This window comes from Miniopterus schreibersii, assembly GCF_964146895.1.
Source record: "Miniopterus schreibersii genome assembly, chromosome: 3".
Classification (NCBI taxonomy): Eukaryota; Metazoa; Chordata; class Mammalia; order Chiroptera; family Miniopteridae; genus Miniopterus; species Miniopterus schreibersii.
This window is the reverse complement of record NC_138103.1, coordinates 20,629,015-20,648,113: the sequence shown is the minus strand read 5'-3', so window position 1 is coordinate 20,648,113 and position 19,099 is coordinate 20,629,015. Positions and strand designations below refer to the sequence as shown.

The 19,099-nt window shown below is 40.8% G+C and overlaps 1 protein-coding gene across 3 annotated transcripts in view; it reads left to right on the top strand.

The window, feature by feature from the left end:
• Nucleotides 1–19,099, top strand: part of PDXDC1 (pyridoxal dependent decarboxylase domain containing 1) — a 48,040-nt gene that overhangs the window by 26,348 nt on the left and 2,593 nt on the right. For all 3 annotated transcript variants that reach the window (XM_081132421.1, XM_081132423.1, XM_081132422.1), the window contains 11 exons: nt 1,280–1,330; nt 7,150–7,213; nt 8,884–8,972; nt 9,957–10,062; nt 11,616–11,787; nt 13,996–14,114; nt 14,412–14,533; nt 15,622–15,714; nt 15,788–15,884; nt 16,802–16,906; nt 17,635–17,867. In XM_081132421.1, coding sequence (XP_080988547.1) covers nt 1,280–1,330; nt 7,150–7,213; nt 8,884–8,972; nt 9,957–10,062; nt 11,616–11,787; nt 13,996–14,114; nt 14,412–14,533; nt 15,622–15,714; nt 15,788–15,884; nt 16,802–16,906; nt 17,635–17,867 — 1,251 coding nt within the window. The remainder of the gene's footprint in view (nt 1–1,279; nt 1,331–7,149; nt 7,214–8,883; nt 8,973–9,956; nt 10,063–11,615; nt 11,788–13,995; nt 14,115–14,411; nt 14,534–15,621; nt 15,715–15,787; nt 15,885–16,801; nt 16,907–17,634; nt 17,868–19,099) is intronic.

The window sequence follows — 19,099 nt, the reverse complement described above, 5'->3', positions numbered from 1 at the left end:
AGGTTTAAAAGTAAATCTTTGTTTTAAATATATACTTGGGGAATATTACTGTGGCAGTAGTCTTCTGGTTCATAATGTCCAGATTTTATTCTAATGTTCTTAAGGTCCATCCTTGCTGTTGTAAATGGCAAGATTTCATTCTTCTTTATGGCTGAGTAATATTCCACATACATGTCACATCATCTTCATTCATCTATTAATAGACACTTAGTTGTTTCTATATCTTGACTATTATATAAACATGAGGTGCATATATCTTTTCAAACTAGTGGTTTTGTTTTCTTCAGATAAATACCCCAAAGTGGAATTGATGGGTCATATGGCAGCTCAGTTTATTTTTTTTGTTTTTTTGGTTAATCCTCACCCAAGGATATTTTTTCCATTGATATTTAGAGGAAGTGGAAGGGAAAGGGGTAAAGAGAGAGAGAGAGAGAGAAAACCATTTATGTGAGCAAAATACATTGATTGGTTGCCTCCTACATGTGCCTATCCGGGACCAGGGATCAAACCTGCAACCCAGGATGTGCTCTTGACCAGGAATTGAACCTGCTACTGTTTGGTGTGAGGGCCGACACTCTAACCACTGAACGACACTAGCTGGGGCAGTTTCTTGTCTTTTTGATAACAGCCATTCTAACTGGTGTGAGGTGATATCTCATTGTGGTTTTGATTTGCATTTCCCTGATGGTTAGGGATATTGAATATCTTTTCACGTATCTGTTGACCATCTTTATGTTTTCTTTGGGAAAAGTCTATAGATCTGCCCATTTTTTTAAATCAGATTTTTTTTTTTTTTTTTGCTGTTGAGTTCTTATATACTTTAGACACTAACCCTTTTTCAGATTAATGATTTACAGATATTTTGTCCTATTCAGTAGGTTGCTTTTTCATTTTGTTGATGGTTTCCTTTGCTTTGCAGAAGCTTTTTATTTTGATGTAGTCCCACTTGTTTGTTTTTGCTTTTGTTGCCTGCACTCTAGTATTTGATTGAATGAATGACTTAAATTAGTAATGTAAAAATTCACTTATGTCTCATCAAAAAAATGTCTTCCAGAACTACTGAATATAACTTTAAACTGAAAGAATAGGAAATATTTGCAGATGTTGAAATGCAAAAATAGGCAACTGAACTTAGAAATCACAGATATGCAGATGGCTTTATCTGCCTGAGATCCTTGTGTGCAGACCTGCAAAGACCTCATGAAAATTGCTTCTTAATATGTTGTGTCAGTCTAATAAAATTACATAAGCTGTTTTGTTTTGATTTTGTTATTTGCAGAGTCAGCGGTTGCAAGAAAGTTTGAAGAAAGTGAACCACATCAAAATCTTGGTATGGTATGAAATTTTATCTGTTTTCAAAGTAAAGAACTTTTAACTAACAACTTAGAATGATTTTCTCCAGATTTGATGCATTTCAGTAGAATTGTGGCAGCTCCAGTGAAACCACATTCTTTTTTTAAAAAAATATATCTTTATTGATTTCAAAGAGAGGAAAAGAGAGGGAGAGAGAGAGATAGAAACATCAGTGATGAGAGAGTCATTGATCGGCTGCCTCCTGCACATCCCCGACTGGGGATTGAGCCCACAACCCGGGCATGTGCCCTGACTGGGAATCGAACCCTGATCGCCTGGATCCTAGGTCGATGCTGAACCGCAGAGCCACGCCCAGCCAGGCAAAACCACATTCTTAAAAATAATTTAAAAAAAAAATTTTTTCAATTATAGTTTACATTCAGTATTATTTTGTATTAGTTTCAGGTGTACAGCATAGTGGTTAGACAATCATATACTTCACAAAGTATCCCCCCGATATTTCCAGCACCCAACTGGCACCATATATTGTTATTACAGTATTATTGACTGTGTTTCCTATACTGTTTTTTAAAAACCACATTCTTTGGAAGAGACTCATGTATATACTAATGACTTAATTCTGCAGTAAGCGTAAAGCCTAGAAATTTGCACCGTGCTCTGTTCGAACCCCAATAGTACTTTTCATATGCTCCAATTGTACTTTTATTTTGTTAAAATTTAGAATTGCACAAAATTAAATTACACCATTGACTTTACCTGCCCAGCGATGGTAGAACACTCATCTTCCTAAAATGAGAATTCATTTTGTCTCTCAGAATGCTTTGGACTACTCTTAAAACCTTCTGACACCGGAGTTCTCATTTGCACAAAAGGGAATAAGGGAAAGAAAAGCGAGTGCCCTACTTTCGTCTTCTGGTATTTTCCTAAAAGATACCAGAATCTGTCAGAGATTGCTCCCTAGCGATAGTACTAGACAAGGAAATGAGGATTTAGTGAGGCTGATAACCAAGTATTCAAGTTTCAGTATTTTCATGTTTTGCTTTATTATACTTTAGAATTTCAGAAAATATATAGGTCAGATTCTGATTTAAACTGTCACTTGGGTGGTGGTGTTTTTTGTTTTTTTTTGTTTTTTACAAATTTTGCGTTTCAATTTAGCGTGGCTTATTTCCATTTTAGTATGTGGTTTGGTTTAAATGCCTGAGAGGGGGACTGCTCTGCATTGCCTTCTGAGCTTGGAGCCTAACTCAGTTGACTTTAGTTGACCCAAATTCTAGCTTAGAAGAATAGCCCATTGGAGAAGCAGAGAGATGAATGTAAGTCAGGAGACTTGGGTTTTAATTTCAGCCATACCACAGGGCCTGTGACACTGAGTCATTTTCTTAACCGCGTAAGCCTGTAAGCTCAGCTGTCAGTGAGGTATGTTGATTGGACTTCTTTGATTGCAAACAGAGAAACCCCAATTATGGATTAGCATGAGGAAGCTGATAGGAATCAGGACAGTGTACTTTCCATCCCTCCCTTGGTGAGCCTGCTGAGCCTCCCAGGTCCTCATTCCTTCTCCCTCATTCTCCTCCAAACAGGGAGGATCCGATGGTGCCAGTTGATCACCAGTTGGTTTGGAGCATCTTTGTAAGGCCACATATGGCCCAGGCATAAACCCTGACCATCCATCCTTCCAATGGCTGCTTTTCTCAGTTGGGGATACAATATTTGACAAACACCGTGAGGCATTGTGGCCTGTCAATAATCATCATCATTATCACAGCTGCTGTTGGGAAATGCTTGCTGTGTACAGTGCTCAGTACTGTGTACCTCACGTGCATTAGTTCATTTAACCCTCACAAAAGCCATTTATTCACTCTGTTCCCTCCACGTGGAAACACTTTTCTCCCTAACTCTTATCATGACTGGTTTCTTATCTTTCAGATCTTAGTTCAAATATCATCTCTTTGGAGAGGCCTTTCCTGACCACCACCATCCATCATTCTCTATCCTCTGGGTTTTTTCCTTCATCACACTTATTGCTACCTGAAATAGTATTATATATTTGTTCATTGTATGTTTTCCCCTGAAGAAACTTCATAAAGACAGGGACTCTGTCTGTTTTTTTATGGTTTTATGTCCTGTGCCAAATATAGTACTTGGTTGGCATTGAGTAAGTGTTCAAGTGTGAATGAATAAATCTAATCCATGAGTTGGATGCAATGGTTATTCCCTTTTTTCTGGTGAGGAAACCAAGGCACAGACAGGTTAAGTGTGTTGCCAGGCCACACAGCTAGGAAGTGGTAGATCTGGGATTCATACTCCAAAGCCCCTGTTCTGACATTCTCAGGTTAGTTTACAGGAGAAATTAGTTTGTCCTGCCTCAGCGGCTTGTTATAAAGGGCATATATGGGAAAGCAAAATGAAGATTGTAAGGCATCATAAAATATAAGTAATTTTTAAGTGCCTTTCTGCTTCTTACCACAGTATTTGTATAGTACTTTCAAGGATATGGAATCATTGAATCCTCAAAATGGTTCCATTTTTGTTGCTCAGATTAGTTACCTGAGTCCCATAACTAGTATGTGGCAGAGCCAGGAATTGAACCCAGGTTACTTAACAATAGCTGTTTCCCCTCTCCAAGTGCTCGTGGGCCTTCTTCCTTCCCATCTGGATGGCCCTTCAGGAGCGTCTCACATCCCTAAACAGACCCATTCCCCCTGCTTCCCAGCACCAGTGCCTTTTCCAAGGTGCTGGGGGCGGCATTTGTGGCCTGTTTTATCAGTGTACCAATTCAGGTCTTCTTTGCAGCTTCGTTATAATAAGGCTGTTATTTTACTCGACTCTCATCCAGCACATGGGTTACATTCTAAAGTCAACATATTAAGGGGATAATTTAATAATGTCACCTTACACCTGAAAATCTCAAAATGCTCTATGGGTCAGTTTACCTGGTTTTGTGTTTATGATTCTTTTGGCTTTTAAGATTTTCTTTGTTTTTAGTGTTCTACTTTCATCATGATATATCTAAGTGAGGATTTTTTTTATTGGGATTTCTATTTATTTAAACTGAGGATTCATTTTTTTAAATCAACTATGTAGAATTCATTTTTTCAAATATATTTTTCTCTAGTCTTACTTTCCGGATCTTTAGTTACCTACTTATTGGACCGTGTTGTTCCATCTTCCATCAGTCTCTTTGATACTCTCCATCTCTTTGCTGCCTTCTAATGCATTTTTTTCAGATCTTTCTTTGAGTTCAGTAATTTCCTCTTGAGCTGCAGCTAATCCTTTTAATCTATTGACTGCATTTTTGCTTCAGGTAACTTCTTTTTCATTTCAGGATGTTCTCTTTAGTTCTTTTTAAATCATTCTCTCTTTTTAAATTATCTTCTAAAAAATTTTTTCTGGCCTTTTGCTTCTCTATTTAAACATAGTTATTATAGTCTATTTCAGATTGTTTCACTATTTCAATTCTTGGGGGCACAAATTGCCCTCTCAGTTGTAGCTCCTGATTCTTGCTCCCAGTTTGTTATATTTTTTTATTATGAGTTAGATTTTTTTTCTTGTGTGAAAAAAAATGTTGGCTTCACAGCTTTAGGACTCCTATACCACATAGGACATCAAGCCCAGGTGCAGTGCATGCCTGATGTTTTGATTTCTCATGCAAGAATTTTCTTCTCCCTTTATAGAGCCTCAGGCAAAGTTAAGCTTTTTTTTTTTTTGCTGGAGTTTTTCTCTCATCTTTTCATAAGGACTGTGCTTCAAGGGTCTTGACCTTATGCACAGTCACCACTATCCCTCACATGGACCTAAAGACCCAAGACCCTAGACATTAAAGCCAAATTCCAGGTTCATATGTGCTCCCCTCTCCCCAGCCACTGCAGCTCAGCTTACAATAATAGCCTTTCTGTTTTCTTTCTTGATTCACCTTTTTTTGTGAGCCTAGCAATGATTTAAACCCTTTTTTTGGTTGTCAGTTATATTTAATCCAACATTTCAGGTATTTAGACTTGATGACTTCATTATTAGCTTAGTCTACCATGTTGCTAGAACCAGAATTCTGTGTGTATCATCATCCCACAGTACCTGTGGGGGACTGGTTTCAGGACCCTCTGAAGATACCAGATCCTTGATGCTCAACCGTAGCTGGCTGGTTTGGCGCATGTGGGAGTCAACCAATTGATGTGTCTTTTTCACATCTCCCCCCCCCCCCCCACCTCTCTCTGAAAAGCAATGGAAAAAAATATCCTCTGGTGAGGGGGAAAAAAATCTTCAACACTTAAGTCCCTTATACAAAATGGCTTAGTATTTGCATATAATCTGTACATATCTTTCTGTGTACTTTAAATCATCTCTAGGCTACTTATAATACCTAAAAAATGTGAATGCTGTCTTAGTAGTTGTTATACTGTATTGTTTAAGGAATAATGACAAGAAAAAGAAGTCTCCATGTTCAGTACAGATGCCACTGTCACAGGCCTAACTACGTAGTATGTGTCAGGGGCAATATTACAGGTTTTTCCCCAAACATTTTTGATTCCCTGTTAGTTGAATCCTTGGATATGGAACCCACAGTATGGAATGCCAGCTGTATAACCCTGTACAGTATTTCTTATGCACACTGACATTTGAGACCATTAAGCTCAAAGAAATAAGAAAAAAGACTATATATAGAAGTGCTGGCACTCAAATCATTCTGCCTTATCCTGAGGATGGGTGTAGAATGTTGTCACTCTTGTTCCTATTTCCTTATTGGGCTTACCCATCCTATTTAAATATTAAGCCCCTCTAACTTTAAAGTATTAATGATTTATTTTTATGAAAGTTACAGGGATAATAGATGTGAAAACAGAAATTGGCTCAATAAATAATTGGCAGATTTGAATACACATTGTGTTTGACCTGAATCACTTCCATAGAGTCTTTTGAAAAGTCAATAGAGTAGATCTTGGGCTGACAACTTCCTGTCATCTTTCCAAGTCAGTATTTCCTGTTGTGGCCCTACGAGTGAGACATCACACATAGAGCCTTGGAAAATGGGTTTTATGACTAGAATAGTAGTACTGGAATTGTTGAATGCGTAGAGATCTTTTTTTACCCCATGTTTTTCCCTTTCTCACCTGCCAAAATACCAGTCTATCAGGGGCATTGTTGCTCCCTTTGTATCCTGACTCCACAGTGAGGCTGATGGCTGACTGTGTACCTGTTCAGCGGAGAACATGAACTTGGCACTGGCTATCTTAATGCAGTGAATGTTTTCATCTGTTACGAAATCCATTAATGAAGTTGGTTGTCTGATGCCTATCCTGAATATAAATACCGCTTCAGTGATTTAGAAAATACATAGATTCAGTGCTAGAATGTAGGCATCTCCATTGCCATCAGGACTTGCATTTTGTTCAGGGAGTTTGACAAGGTGAGAATCCTTTTCATATGAATATAAAAAGTTCCAGTTAATCCTGACTGAGGTAGCATCATTTTTGGATTCTTGAAAGTTTTGCGCTCTCAGCACTGATTCTCATTCCACTTTTTTCTTACTTTTTTTTATCTTTAATGTTATAATGACTTATATTTAACCATTATTATTAAAATTTCCTCCTACATTAATTTCACTGTACCAGTGTCACTTACTGTAATTCAGCAGTGTGTTCTCAGAACTAGCTTATTATTTCGAAGAATTTTACTGAACCCTTGATTTTTGTTACTCTAGCAACTGAAATTAACCTTTGAACTTACGTGTTTATTAAGAAAATATAACATCTCTAGCCTATTTTTCAAACTCGCTGTTTCATTTTGTAGGTGTTTGAAATGTAATATTACTGGTTAATGTCAGATTCCATTTTTCAGGTGGAAGACGAGCTCAGTTCTCCAGTAGTAGTGTTCAGATTTTTCCAGGAATTACCAGGTTCAGGTAGGTGATTTTAAAATCAGAGTTATTTTTGTGTTTGTGTTTAAGGGTTTTGAATTTTAAACGATTTCAAGTGAAATACATAGTCCAAAATATTTTGATTGCTAAAATCTTCAGTCATTTCAGAAAAATGTAATAATTTTCATAAGAACTCCAGACCTTAATGCCTTAGCATTTTACCCATAATTTCCTCTGTTAAACCAGTGGTTTCCAAATGCTAGTCCCTGCACTAGTACTGGAATTAATGAGAAAGAGTCACTTGAGAATAGAGGTTTGAGGACCCTAACTTACTGGATATTTTGATTTAGTAAGTTGGATCCAGGTATCTCTATTTTTTTAAGAATGTCCCAAGTGCCACTAACCTAGTCCAGGGCACTGTTTTTTCCCCCTGGATGGCCACAGTCCCCTCTCAACTGATCTATCAACTTTATACATTCCACACATCCCATTCCAGACCACTGTCCACATGGGAGTGAGCATTATAAGTAGAAGTCCCATTGTGTCACTCTCCAGGATCTTATTTCATTTGAATAAGGTCCAGGCTCTGTACTGGGCCGTGTAAGGCCTGCAAGTTCTAGCCTTTGCCTTCCTCTCTGACTTCTCTTAAGCCACTTTTTCTCCTGCTCACTAGACCACGACCTTTGCATTTAGTGTTCCCTTGCCTCTAATACACTTCCCTTTGCTCATCTTCTGGCTGGCTTCTCACCATTTAGGTCTCCATAATGTCTACCTTCTTAGAGAGGCCTTCCCTGCCTGTCAGAGCCCCTCTTCTTCCATGGCACTGAACAATATTAGTGATTTCATTTATTTCTTTATGGTCTGTTTCCTCAAGTAGGACATAAACTCCAAGATGACAAAGACCTTATAAACTTATATCCCTTGGGCCTGACACAGCTCCTGGCACGAGTAGGCACCCAGACTGTTTGATGAGTAGAGGATAATTCTTTTGTGAAGCCCCGATATTGGGTGGGTTCTCTGATTTACCTTGCACAGTGCTTAGTTGATAACTTATGTTTTGATTTCCTTTTGAATTCCTTGAAAGAAAATGTTTAAAATGAAATTAAGAATTCTATTTGTGTGAATATATTCAAGAGTTATATTTTTCGTGGAAAAAGTAACATTGAATTTAGTAAGATACATTTATTTTTAAATTGTGGTTTAAAAACAAAATTTGCCAGTTTAACCATTACATGTACAGTTCAGTAGTATTAAGTATATTCACAGCTCTCCAGAACTTTTTCATCTTTCAGAACTGACACTCTCTACCCATTAAACAGCAGCTCCCTATTTCCTTCCTCTTCCTAGCACCTGGCAACCACCATTCTACTTTCTGTTTCTGTTAATTTGACTTCTTTAGGTACCTCATAAAAACAGAAGCATACAGTACTCGTCCTTTTGTGACTGGCTTATTTCGCTTAGAGTAATGTCTTCAAGGTTCATGCATGCTGAGCATGTGACAGAATTCCCTTTTTAAGGCTGAATAATCATCCATTTTATGTATATACTACATTTTGTATATCCATTCATGTATGATATACATTTGATTTCTGTAGTATTTGAGACGGTTTTGGGGGGTTAATGTTAGGAGCTAAATGAAATGGGTCAGAGGGGATGCCTTATTTAGTTTGCTGTGTTTCTGGGAGGTGAATCCCCTTTCTCTGTTTTGATGTCAGATCCAGTGCTTAAAGCTGTCCCAGCGCCCAACATGGCACCTTCAGCAGTCGGCCGGGAGAGACACTCTTGTGATGCACTGAATCGCTGGGTAAGAATGGCAGTTGTGTGCTTTCTTCTACGTCCTAGATGGTTAGGATAACACACAGTCACATCTGGGAAATGAGACCTACAGGAGGGAGCCTTCTGTGAAGGCGCTGGGCTTCGTTCTGGGGTTCTGTTCCTAATCAGATCACTGCCTCACATACTGTGTGAATTCTGGCAATTCCTCCCAGAGTATTCCTTCAGTTTCCTTACATGGCCATTTCTTTGCTGTCAGACAACATGCACAATGTGGACTGCAGTGCAGCCACTTTGAGGTTTTGGGGAGGGTCTGTGGGGATACCAGAAAGCACATAAGCCAGAGGCCCAGAACACTGCCAACAGTCTGGCAATATGAATCAAAGGCATTGTGCTCTAGCTGCCTTTTGACACTAAAATTGTACCTCCAGGGATCTTAGTCTAAAGAATGTTCTAAACAACATAAGGATGTTTAGCACAGCAGTATCAATCCTAGCAAATGCCCAACCTAGGGTGTTTGGTGAATAGGTAATGGTATGTCCATGCAATGACGTTCAAAGGAGCCAGATTAAACCATGTAGCTGGGTGTTTATGAAAGAAGAGAAATGGTCATAAATTATATGAAAAAATGCAGGTTACTACACAGTGTATAGATTATCCTATGTTAGGACTACAACAAAGTGCACAGGCACACACACTCACACAGAGAAAGACGGTGAGTATGCCACATAACAGTGTTTCTCAGCGGTGTATTATGGGTAATTTTTATTTTATTCTCTTTTACCTGTATTCCCTAGATTTTTCTACAATGAACTTAGGTTTTTTATTAAGAATAAGTATAAAGTTTGCTATTTTTAAAAAGGAATTGTGTTAGTATTCAAAGAGAATCAAAAGATTAAAGGAAACTAGCCCCCCACGAGCTTCTTGGGTCTGGGGCTGAATGGATGAGGGTAGGTCTGAAGACACTTGATTCCCTCCTTGCAGGAGCATATTCATTCTACCCTTTTCCCTGCAGCTGGGAGAACAGCTGAAACAGCTGGTGCCCGTGAGTGGCCTCACTGTCATGGACCTGGAAGTGGAGGGCGTGTGTGTGAGGTTCAGCCCTTTGATGACAGCAGCAGGTAACTTGTCTCCATGGATTGCCCCTACTTTTGTTCTGGGGAACAACAATGATATGTCTATGAAAGTCCAGGCTGTGGGGGTTTTATAGCTTTCCCTTGTGATATTCTGTTCTGTTTGGAGAGGCTTTTTGTTTTCTTTTGGGTTAAATTTAGGTAGACTAGCCTTCTACTGTAATTTCTCAGAAACAGAAACTTTTGAAGTCACTTGAGCTCCTGTGTTTTGATGTTTTATGACCCTTTCCTGTCCGGTGGTTCAAAGTCCAGACTGCACATTAGAATCACCTGTGGAGCTTTGAAAACTCCCAGTGGCTGGGCCTTACCTACAGAGATTCTAATTTACGTGGTCTAGAGTGGAGCCTGGGCATCCACTCTACAACTTTTATCTTTAAAAGTTCCCTTGGTGATTCATATAGGCCAGCAATGGCTGAAAACCACTTTTAGTTATTTAAGAAAGCAGTGTAGCTGAAAGAACCTGGACTTTGATGACAAAATCCTGGGTATTTGTCCCCGCCAGGCCAGTTCATACCTGTGGGGACCTTGAGCAAGTTTCCTATCTCCAGACCTGTTCCCACTAACTCATGGTAATGGTGCAAAGATTAAAATGAGATCAGGTATATGAAATGCCTCATATAGTGCTTAGCATATTATATTGGCACTCAAAAATAAGCTGAAAAAAGGTGTATTAAAATGTTTTGTTGTGCTTTTATTTTTAGATGATTTAGACATTTTCAGAAAATGTTTGGTGGTTTTTCATTTTCAACATTTTGGGATAGATATCTCAAAAACATCAAAGTAGGGAAGTTTAGGAATCTGTCCTGCAAAGAGAAGCTATTGTGAAGATGGCTGGTGGCCTCAGGATTCTCAGAGAGTCTGTGCTCCTGCGGTGCAGGGTCCTTACCCCCAGCCCCAGATGCTTGGTCTCTAAAACTCGAAAAGCAAACTGAGGACACCAAGGCAGTGTGTCCTGAGGCTCAGTGAGGTCATTGTGCAGTGTTCGAATCAAAGAAGTGATGGTGCCAAGACTCTTGGATCCCTGCAGCCCTGAGACCTCTCAGGCTCTGACCTTCAGAAGTGGCTTAGTTCTGTCTTCATCAACCTGCCCTTCCTGCCTTCCCACCACAAACATGCCCAAATCCCTTTCTTTCCAAGATGTTAATGTACAGGAAGAACTGTGTTTTGCCTCTTTGTTTTTAACCTGCGATAGGATGTTTATAACTTGATTTAAGCAGAATCTGTGGGAATAATCTGATTTCTACATTAGCGTTTCATTGTGTATTAAATTGGAGGGGCTAATTCTGTCTTTTTAAGAAAACTGTCTATACCTGGAGGAGCTGGCTATGTTAATTTTTAATATTTAACACCAGATTCTAGGTGTTAAAAGATATCTAGGTTTAGTATCTTTTTATTTATTTATTTATTTTTTAGCTCCTCAGCTCCAGCTAATTGGATGTACCTAGAGCTGTTGGCCTTTTTGGTAAAGGAAGTGGGAACCCTGCCATCTCATTTTTAGCTGTTCCTTAAGCATTTCTCTAACATTCTATGAATGTTTTCAGTTTTAGGAACTCGGGGAGAAGATGTGGATCAGCTTGTAGCCTGCATAGAAAGCAGGCTGCCAGTCCTGACCTGTACACTACAACTGCGAGAGGAGTTCAAGCAGGAAGTGACAGGAACAGCAGGCCTCTTACATGTTGATGACCCTAACTGGCCTGGAATAGGGGTTGTTAGGTATGGTTTTGGCTTGCTCTTTGCTGTATAAAGTTTTAATTTCTCTTTGCTGTATAAAGATCATGGTGGGTCATTTTATGAACCAGCTTAAAAATCTCAGATGAATATGTGAAGTCACAGTATACATGTCTAATGAACATTAAACCAGATATTCTAGGCACTTACAGAAGCACATGCAGCAGATGATGGGGCCCACCCTTGCACTCAGTGCAGTAGGAGTGGCTGTATGTGCTTTCTGTGCCAACTCATCAGTCGCTAAGAGAAGATACATACAGGTATGCAACTCACAGATGATTCCTGTCCATGGCATATGAGAAAAAGAGCCCATTTCCCCAGCAGAGAAAACTCCTGTGTTCTCTAGTCAGTGTGCTATCCTTCCTGTGGCTGCTTTCCATCTCCTTTCAGGATGAGGGACATCTCCTTTTTTAATCACAAATGATGAGATTACCAGGAATGAAGAGCAGATTAGGGGAAGCTGAGGATTTGATCAGTGAATTAGAAGACAGGATATGAAAAAATCAAAGAACCAAAAAAAAAAAAAAAAATTTAAAACAGGAGGACAGGCTAAGGGAGCTGTGGGACAACATGAAACACAGTAACATTTGCGTCATAGGAGTGGCAGAAAAGGTCAAAAGTAAGCAAGGGTTGGAGTACCTGTTTAAAGAAATAATAGCAGAAAACTTCCCTAACCTGGTCAGGGAAAAAGTCACACAAGTTCAGGAGGCACAGAGAGACCCAAGCAAGAAGAACCCAAAGAGGCCCACGCCCAGACACATCATAATTAAAATGCCAAAAATTCAAGACAGAGAGAATCTTAAAGGCAGCAAGAGAAAAGCAAGCTGTTACCTACAAAGGAGCTCCCATAAGGTTGTCAGCTGATTTCTCATCAGAAACTGTACAGGCCAGAAGGGAACGCTATGAAGTATTCAAAGTAATGCAAAACAAGGATCTGAAACCAAGACTACTGTATCCAGCAAGGCTGTCATTAAAAATAGATGGTAAAATAAAGAGCTTTCCAGACAGAAAAAGGCTAAAGGAGTTTATCACCACCAAACCAACATTGCAAGAAATGTTGAAGGGACTGCTGTAATAAGAAGTTGAAATAGAAGGAGAAACATAGGAATAGAGAAATAAAATGGCAATAGATAAGTACCTATCATTAATAACCTTAAATAGAAATGGATTAAATATCCAAATCAAAAGACATAGGGTAGCTGAATGGATAAGAAAACATGACCAAATATATGCTGTCTACAAGAGACCCACCCCAGAACAAAAGACTCTTATAGGCTAGGGGAGAAAAAAACACTTCTGGAGGACTCTTTTTAAAGGAGAGAAATTTAACACCCCACTGACTTTACTGGATAGATCTTCAAGACAAAAAATCAACAAGGAAACAGTGACTCTAAATGACACACTAGGTCAGATGGATTTAATTGACATTTACAGAACATTCCACTCTAAAGCTGCAGAATAGGCATTCTCCTCAAATGTACATAGGACATTCTCAAAGATAGGCCACATGTTAGGACACAAAACAAATCTCTGCAAGTTGAAGAAGACTGAAATCATATCAAGCATCTTCTCAGAATTTACACAATGGAATACTATGCAGCTGTAAAAATGAAGGATCCTTTACCCTTTGAGACAGCATGGTAGGACCTAAAGAGTATTAGGTTAAGCGAAATAAGCCAGTCAGAGAAAGACAGGTGTCACATGACCTTACTCATATGTGGAACCTGATGAACAAACTAGATCCAGAGACGTAAAAGCATGGAACAGACTGACGAATCTCGGAAGGTGGCAGTGGGGAGAGAGTAACATAAGAATTTATATGTATATATGCATAACCCATGGACACAGACAGTATTGGGGTGAAGGTCTGGGGGGATGGGTACAGGGTGGAGGGTATTAATGGGGGAAAAGGGGGACACTTGTAATACTTTCAACAATAAAGACAAATTTAAAAACAAATGGTGAGACTTCCAGACCTTGCCCCCTCTCTCTAAATTTCATGGACTTACAGAATTAGCCTTTCCTTAGACAGTCTTGAAAGTTTTTGGTCTTGAAACCCAGAGTGGCTCCTTTTCTCATTTGTTTCATTCTACATTCTTGGTAATCTCCCATAGCATATTCCCCTCCGTAGCCCTGTGTCTGAAGAGACATTTGATTCTAGATTTAAATACTACTGTTTGGTGTTGTTTATAGGTATGAACATGCTAATGATGATAAGAACAGTTTGAAATTAGATCCAGAAGGGGAAAAAATCCATGCTGGACTCCTGAAAAAGTTAAATGAACTGGAATCTGACCTTACATTTAAAATGGGTAATTACTGCTTTTATAAGTCAACTGTGAACTTTGCAAGGACATTTCTAACTGGCTTAATTAAGAGAAAATGTCTCTGTCTCTTTGAGGAAACGTTGGTTTAGTTCTTCCTCGGGGGGGGGGGGGGTGAGATATCTCCTGTAGCTAGCCCCTCTGGGCTTCCAGTCTCCTCATTAGAACCACTTTCCTCACCCATAGGGAGGCTCCTTTGTGCGTGGTCGTGCTGTTGTACAGGAAAGCAGGCCCATGTCTGACTCATGACAGGTAACCAGGTTGGTCTTTTGTTTCTTCCCACAGGCCCTGAGTATAAAAGTATGAAGAGTTGTATTTATATTGGCATGGCGAGTGACGACGTAGATGTTTCTGAACTAGTGGAGACCATTGCAGTCACAGGCCGAGAAATTGAGGAAAACTCAAGGGTCTGTAAGATTAATGAGCATCTCATTCCTTTTCTAGGTTTTGCCCAGGCAACTAGCTAGAGTTACAAATGTCTGTTCATTCATTCTTTCCCAAGAAGTTTTTAAATGTTTGCTATGAAATTAGACATTATGCCGAGCATCGGGAAATGCCAAGTTGTTTTGACATGGTCCCTGCCCTTAGGGAACTCACAAGCAGGGAGGGAAAGAGGTTGATACAACCCAGTGAGGTGGTAATGCTATGGGGTAGAAGTTAGGGGTAGCTGAGCATTCAGGAAGATGCTTTCTCTGACAAGGTCAGGGAAGACTTCCTGGTTGTAGCTGGGTCCTGAGGCTGAAAGAAACAGATGTTTCTGATAACTGGAACTTCCCACAGTAACAGACCTGTTCTTGCTGGCCATTTGGGATGGAGGAGCAGGCTATGAGGCTCAAAGTTCATTCTCCAAACCAGAGATTTGAGTCACTAGAAATCACTCAAAAGGAAAGGGACCAAAGCAAGACATCTAAGAGGAGGCAGAAACTTGTGTTGCGTGTTTCACTTTTGGTGGGGATGGGGAACAGAAGAACGCCTGAAATGAGGCTAAGGAGCCATATTTATTCATTCTTGAGTGGACTTGCAGTTTCTTCTGACTATATCACTTCTGACTCCCATTTCCACGAATATGAAGCCATGTGTCTATTTTCTATTGATCTAAGATTCAGATCATAGGAACAGTTATTTCTCCTCTCTGTTCCCTGGCTAATGAGGTTGGTCACAAGGTCTGTCTGCGTAGGCCTCCTTGAGCATTTTATTCTATTTGATCTTCTAGAGGGAGAGAGATAGAAACATGAATGATGAGTTATTGATCAGCTGCCTCCTGCACACCCCCTACTGGGGATCAAGCCCACAACCAGATTGCCCTGACCAGGAGTTGAACCACGACCTGGTTCATAGGTCGATGCTCAACCACTGAGCCACAACAGCTGGGCTACACTGATGTTTTAAAGTGCAGAATTCCATTCCAAAAATGTCCCCAGTGCTGTGTTATTAATTCTATGCCCCAAGCAGTAAGTTTAGACAAGAAGTGACGCATTTTTTCGTCTTAACACAGCTTTTGGAGAACATGACAGAAGTGGTTCGGAAAGGAATTCAGGAAGCTCAGGTTCAACTGCAGAAGGCCAATGAGGAGCGCCTTCTGGAAGAGGTGAGTCTGTGGAGTGGCTCAGGCTGGGATCCAGACGGGACAAAATGATGTTGAGTAATGTTATGTTTTGCAGGGGGTGTTACGGCAGATCCCTGTAGTAGGATCTGTGCTGAATTGGTTTTCTCCGGTCCAGCCTTCACAGAAGGGAAGAACTTTTAACTTAACAGCAGGTAGGACTAACAGCCTCCTCTCAGATTCATGTACCTTGAGAGTTTTGACCAAATGCCCTGGGATCCCACACTTATACTAAAAAGCCTTGTATGTGTCCCGTGCTTTATCCCGAGTACTGTGCCAGTAGTCTGCCTGCCCCTGTGACTTTCTCACCTCCCTTCTATCCCTCCCACGGCTAAAGTGGCACAAAAGCAGATACACATTGCCCACAGCAGACCTCTTTCTGGAATGCAACAAGAACATGTTCACTCAGCTATTCAAACCTTAAGACTGTGTCTGGGCATTTTGGTTCACTGTTAATATTGCAGTCCTCATTAGTGTTTTGCCCAGCAAAGGACTGCCTTTGAGAGAAACAGGTAAAAGACCATGGTCTATAGAACTGGACCATTTAATTTCAAACTAGGCAACCAGCAAGGAATTACCAGTTGCTGGGGTTTGGGCAAGATGATACCCAACTATAGGACTCCTCCTTTCCTGTCCTACCAGGGACCCCTTCCTGTGTCCCTTCCCCAGGAAATGTCTTCATTGTCATATAACAACCAGAGGTAATCTGACTTTTAATCCGCCACGCCTCAGCCTTTAGCAAAGAGGCATCCAGAAGTCCAAGGGGGAAGTTGGGATCTTTCCCACTTGGGTCTGGCTCTCCAGGCGTGCTTAGGCCAGCCACACTGCTGGCTGTTTTCACAGAATACCTGGGGAGACAAGGGTGAAACCCCAGCAGGGCCGGGACTCCTGAGCACGGCCGGGAGATGGCGTTCACTGGTTCCTGGCATGTTTCAGGAGTACCCAAGTGTCCACCAGTCTGTGCAAGGCAGCAAGGCTGGAGGAAGCTCAGCAGGGAACACAGCTGAGTGGAGCCATCCCCCAGAGCAGCCTATTTCAGGAGTTTCCACCCACCCCTTTCTTTTCCTGGCAGGCTCTCTGGAGTCCACAGAACACACGTATGTCTATAAAGTACAAGATACAGGAGTAACACCGCCTCAGACCCCCTCAGGCACTCGCACTAAACAGAGACTTCCAGGTATGAGTTCATTGACACTAAAGAAAACGGGTTGGCCCTGGCCAGTGTGGCTCAGTTGGTTGGGCATCATCCTGTGTACCAAAAGGCTGTCCGTTTGATTCCCAGTCAGGGCACATGCCCCAGTTGCAGGCTTGATCCCCGCCCGGTAGGGGCATGCAGGAGGCAGCCAGTTGACATTCCACTCTCACATCAATGTTTTTCTCTCTCTTTCCCTTCCTCTCTTTGAAAATCAATTTTAAAAACAAACCAAAAAACGGGTTGTATTTCTCTTGGGAAAATAGGCTTTTGCATCATGTAATTTTTTCCATTTGGTATTACCTGCATGCCTTTGTTTTCATGGTCTTTAACTCAAAGTCCCATTTCTCTTCAATTAAAACCAGCCGTCCCTTTAAATAACCCGATAGCCTTGGGTTTCAGCCTTGGAGGACTACCTCTGTAGTACTCCCGAGGGGAAAGTTAGGGTCTTGAGAGCTGGCATCATGTTTAACCTGGTGTTTACTCTCCTGAGCTTTTCACGAGTGACCACCAAAGTTCCCAGCCTTGGAAGCATGTTAGTCCATTATCAACTCTTCTCTTGCCTCATCACTTAAATGCCTCAGAGCCAGTAATTCCGGGGATTTCCGCTCAACAGTTGGAATTAATAAAGCAGTCTCTTGTTGCACAAAGAGCTTTGTTGCAAAAGTATCCTTTACCAAACTTTCAGTGCTGTTCATCCCATCTTTCTCTAGGCCAGAAGCCTTTTAAAAGATCTCTAAGAGGTTCAGATGCTCTAAGCGAAACAAGCTCAGTCAGTCACATTGAAGACTTAGAAAAAACGGAGCACCTGTCTGGTGGGCCAGAACAAGAGGCCCTGGAGGCTAACAGCCCTGAGCAACGCCCAGGGGCTCCTACCCCTCAGGAAGTGGAGCAGACTGGAGCCTTCCAGAACAGAGCCCAGGGCCCAGAAGATGATCACCCACAGGTAGAAGCACCGGAAAGCTTAAGATAAAACTCAAGTGTTTGGTTTGAGACTGTACTGAATATTGTTATGGAAGATATACTGAAAATGTGAACTGTGCCACATGCTAATGTAAGAGAAATTACTATTATTTGTGCTTAACTGGATTTTTGCACAAATATGTGCCTGAAAGCCAGGCTTTCGAGGGGGTAACTGATTTTGTCTAATTTTTTGGGTACAGAGAACTACTGTTTCTGTCTACCCAACTGTAGTAATACATTTTTCCCCAAGTTACTGGAAACACTTTTTATTCACAAAGAACACTCAGAATGTCAAGTGCCTGCCACTTGAAACACTTGCTCTTATCTTGTAAACATAAGCATAAGTTATTAGGTTACACATAACTTTTTGGTAAGACAGCTTTCTTTAGAACTCTCTGGGTTCTCTGCTGTACTACTGCAGAGGAGAGACAGACAGCTTTCTTTGCCATCTATTTTAGTTGGTTTTAGTTTGGTCAGGTTGTAGCATACAACTGGATTGTGTTGGCTTCAAGGAGAATGGGTTTCAATGGGATTGTAAATAAGAGTGTCAGAAGCCCTCTCCTGCCACCCCAACTGCTGCTTTCCCTGGAGACATAAGTAAGGACTGTGTCCACTCAAGCTGTGGCAGGCTGTCAAGCAAGTTAGACTGGGCAGTGCTTCTGTCTGTGACTTTCCTCTGCCACAAATCCATTTCTCCCTTTATATCCTTCCTATTTGTAAAGTAATTAAAGGACTCGTCTACTAAGAGTAACTGTAAAGACTCTTCTTGACCATATATATGTATATTTTTAAATACTGGTAAAGCTTTTAAATTGGTACAAAAGAACAGACTATGCTCATTTCTATGTTTAATATCTGAAAACCCAGTAGATGCTACTCTTAACAAGAGCCTAATATTAAATCTGCAGTGTAGCACCCAGTTAAATTTAAATTCTAAAATAAGTATACTTTTGACCTGTTTCACATGAGAGTTTCAATAGCAGCTCACCCCTTTAGGCCCAGCGCAGAAACAAGAACCAGAAAAGTAACCTTTCTTAGGCCGACCAAGCCAGAGTACTGCTGAAGTAATGGGACGTTAGCCCTTAATGACCGCCCATGTCTACTTTCCAGAAGGACGGCACCCCTTCACTTACCATAGGGATGGTCCCTGAGCCAGCAGTCAGACTTGGGCGACCTTGAGACGGTGGGAATTCACACTGGGTTTGTGGACTGTAG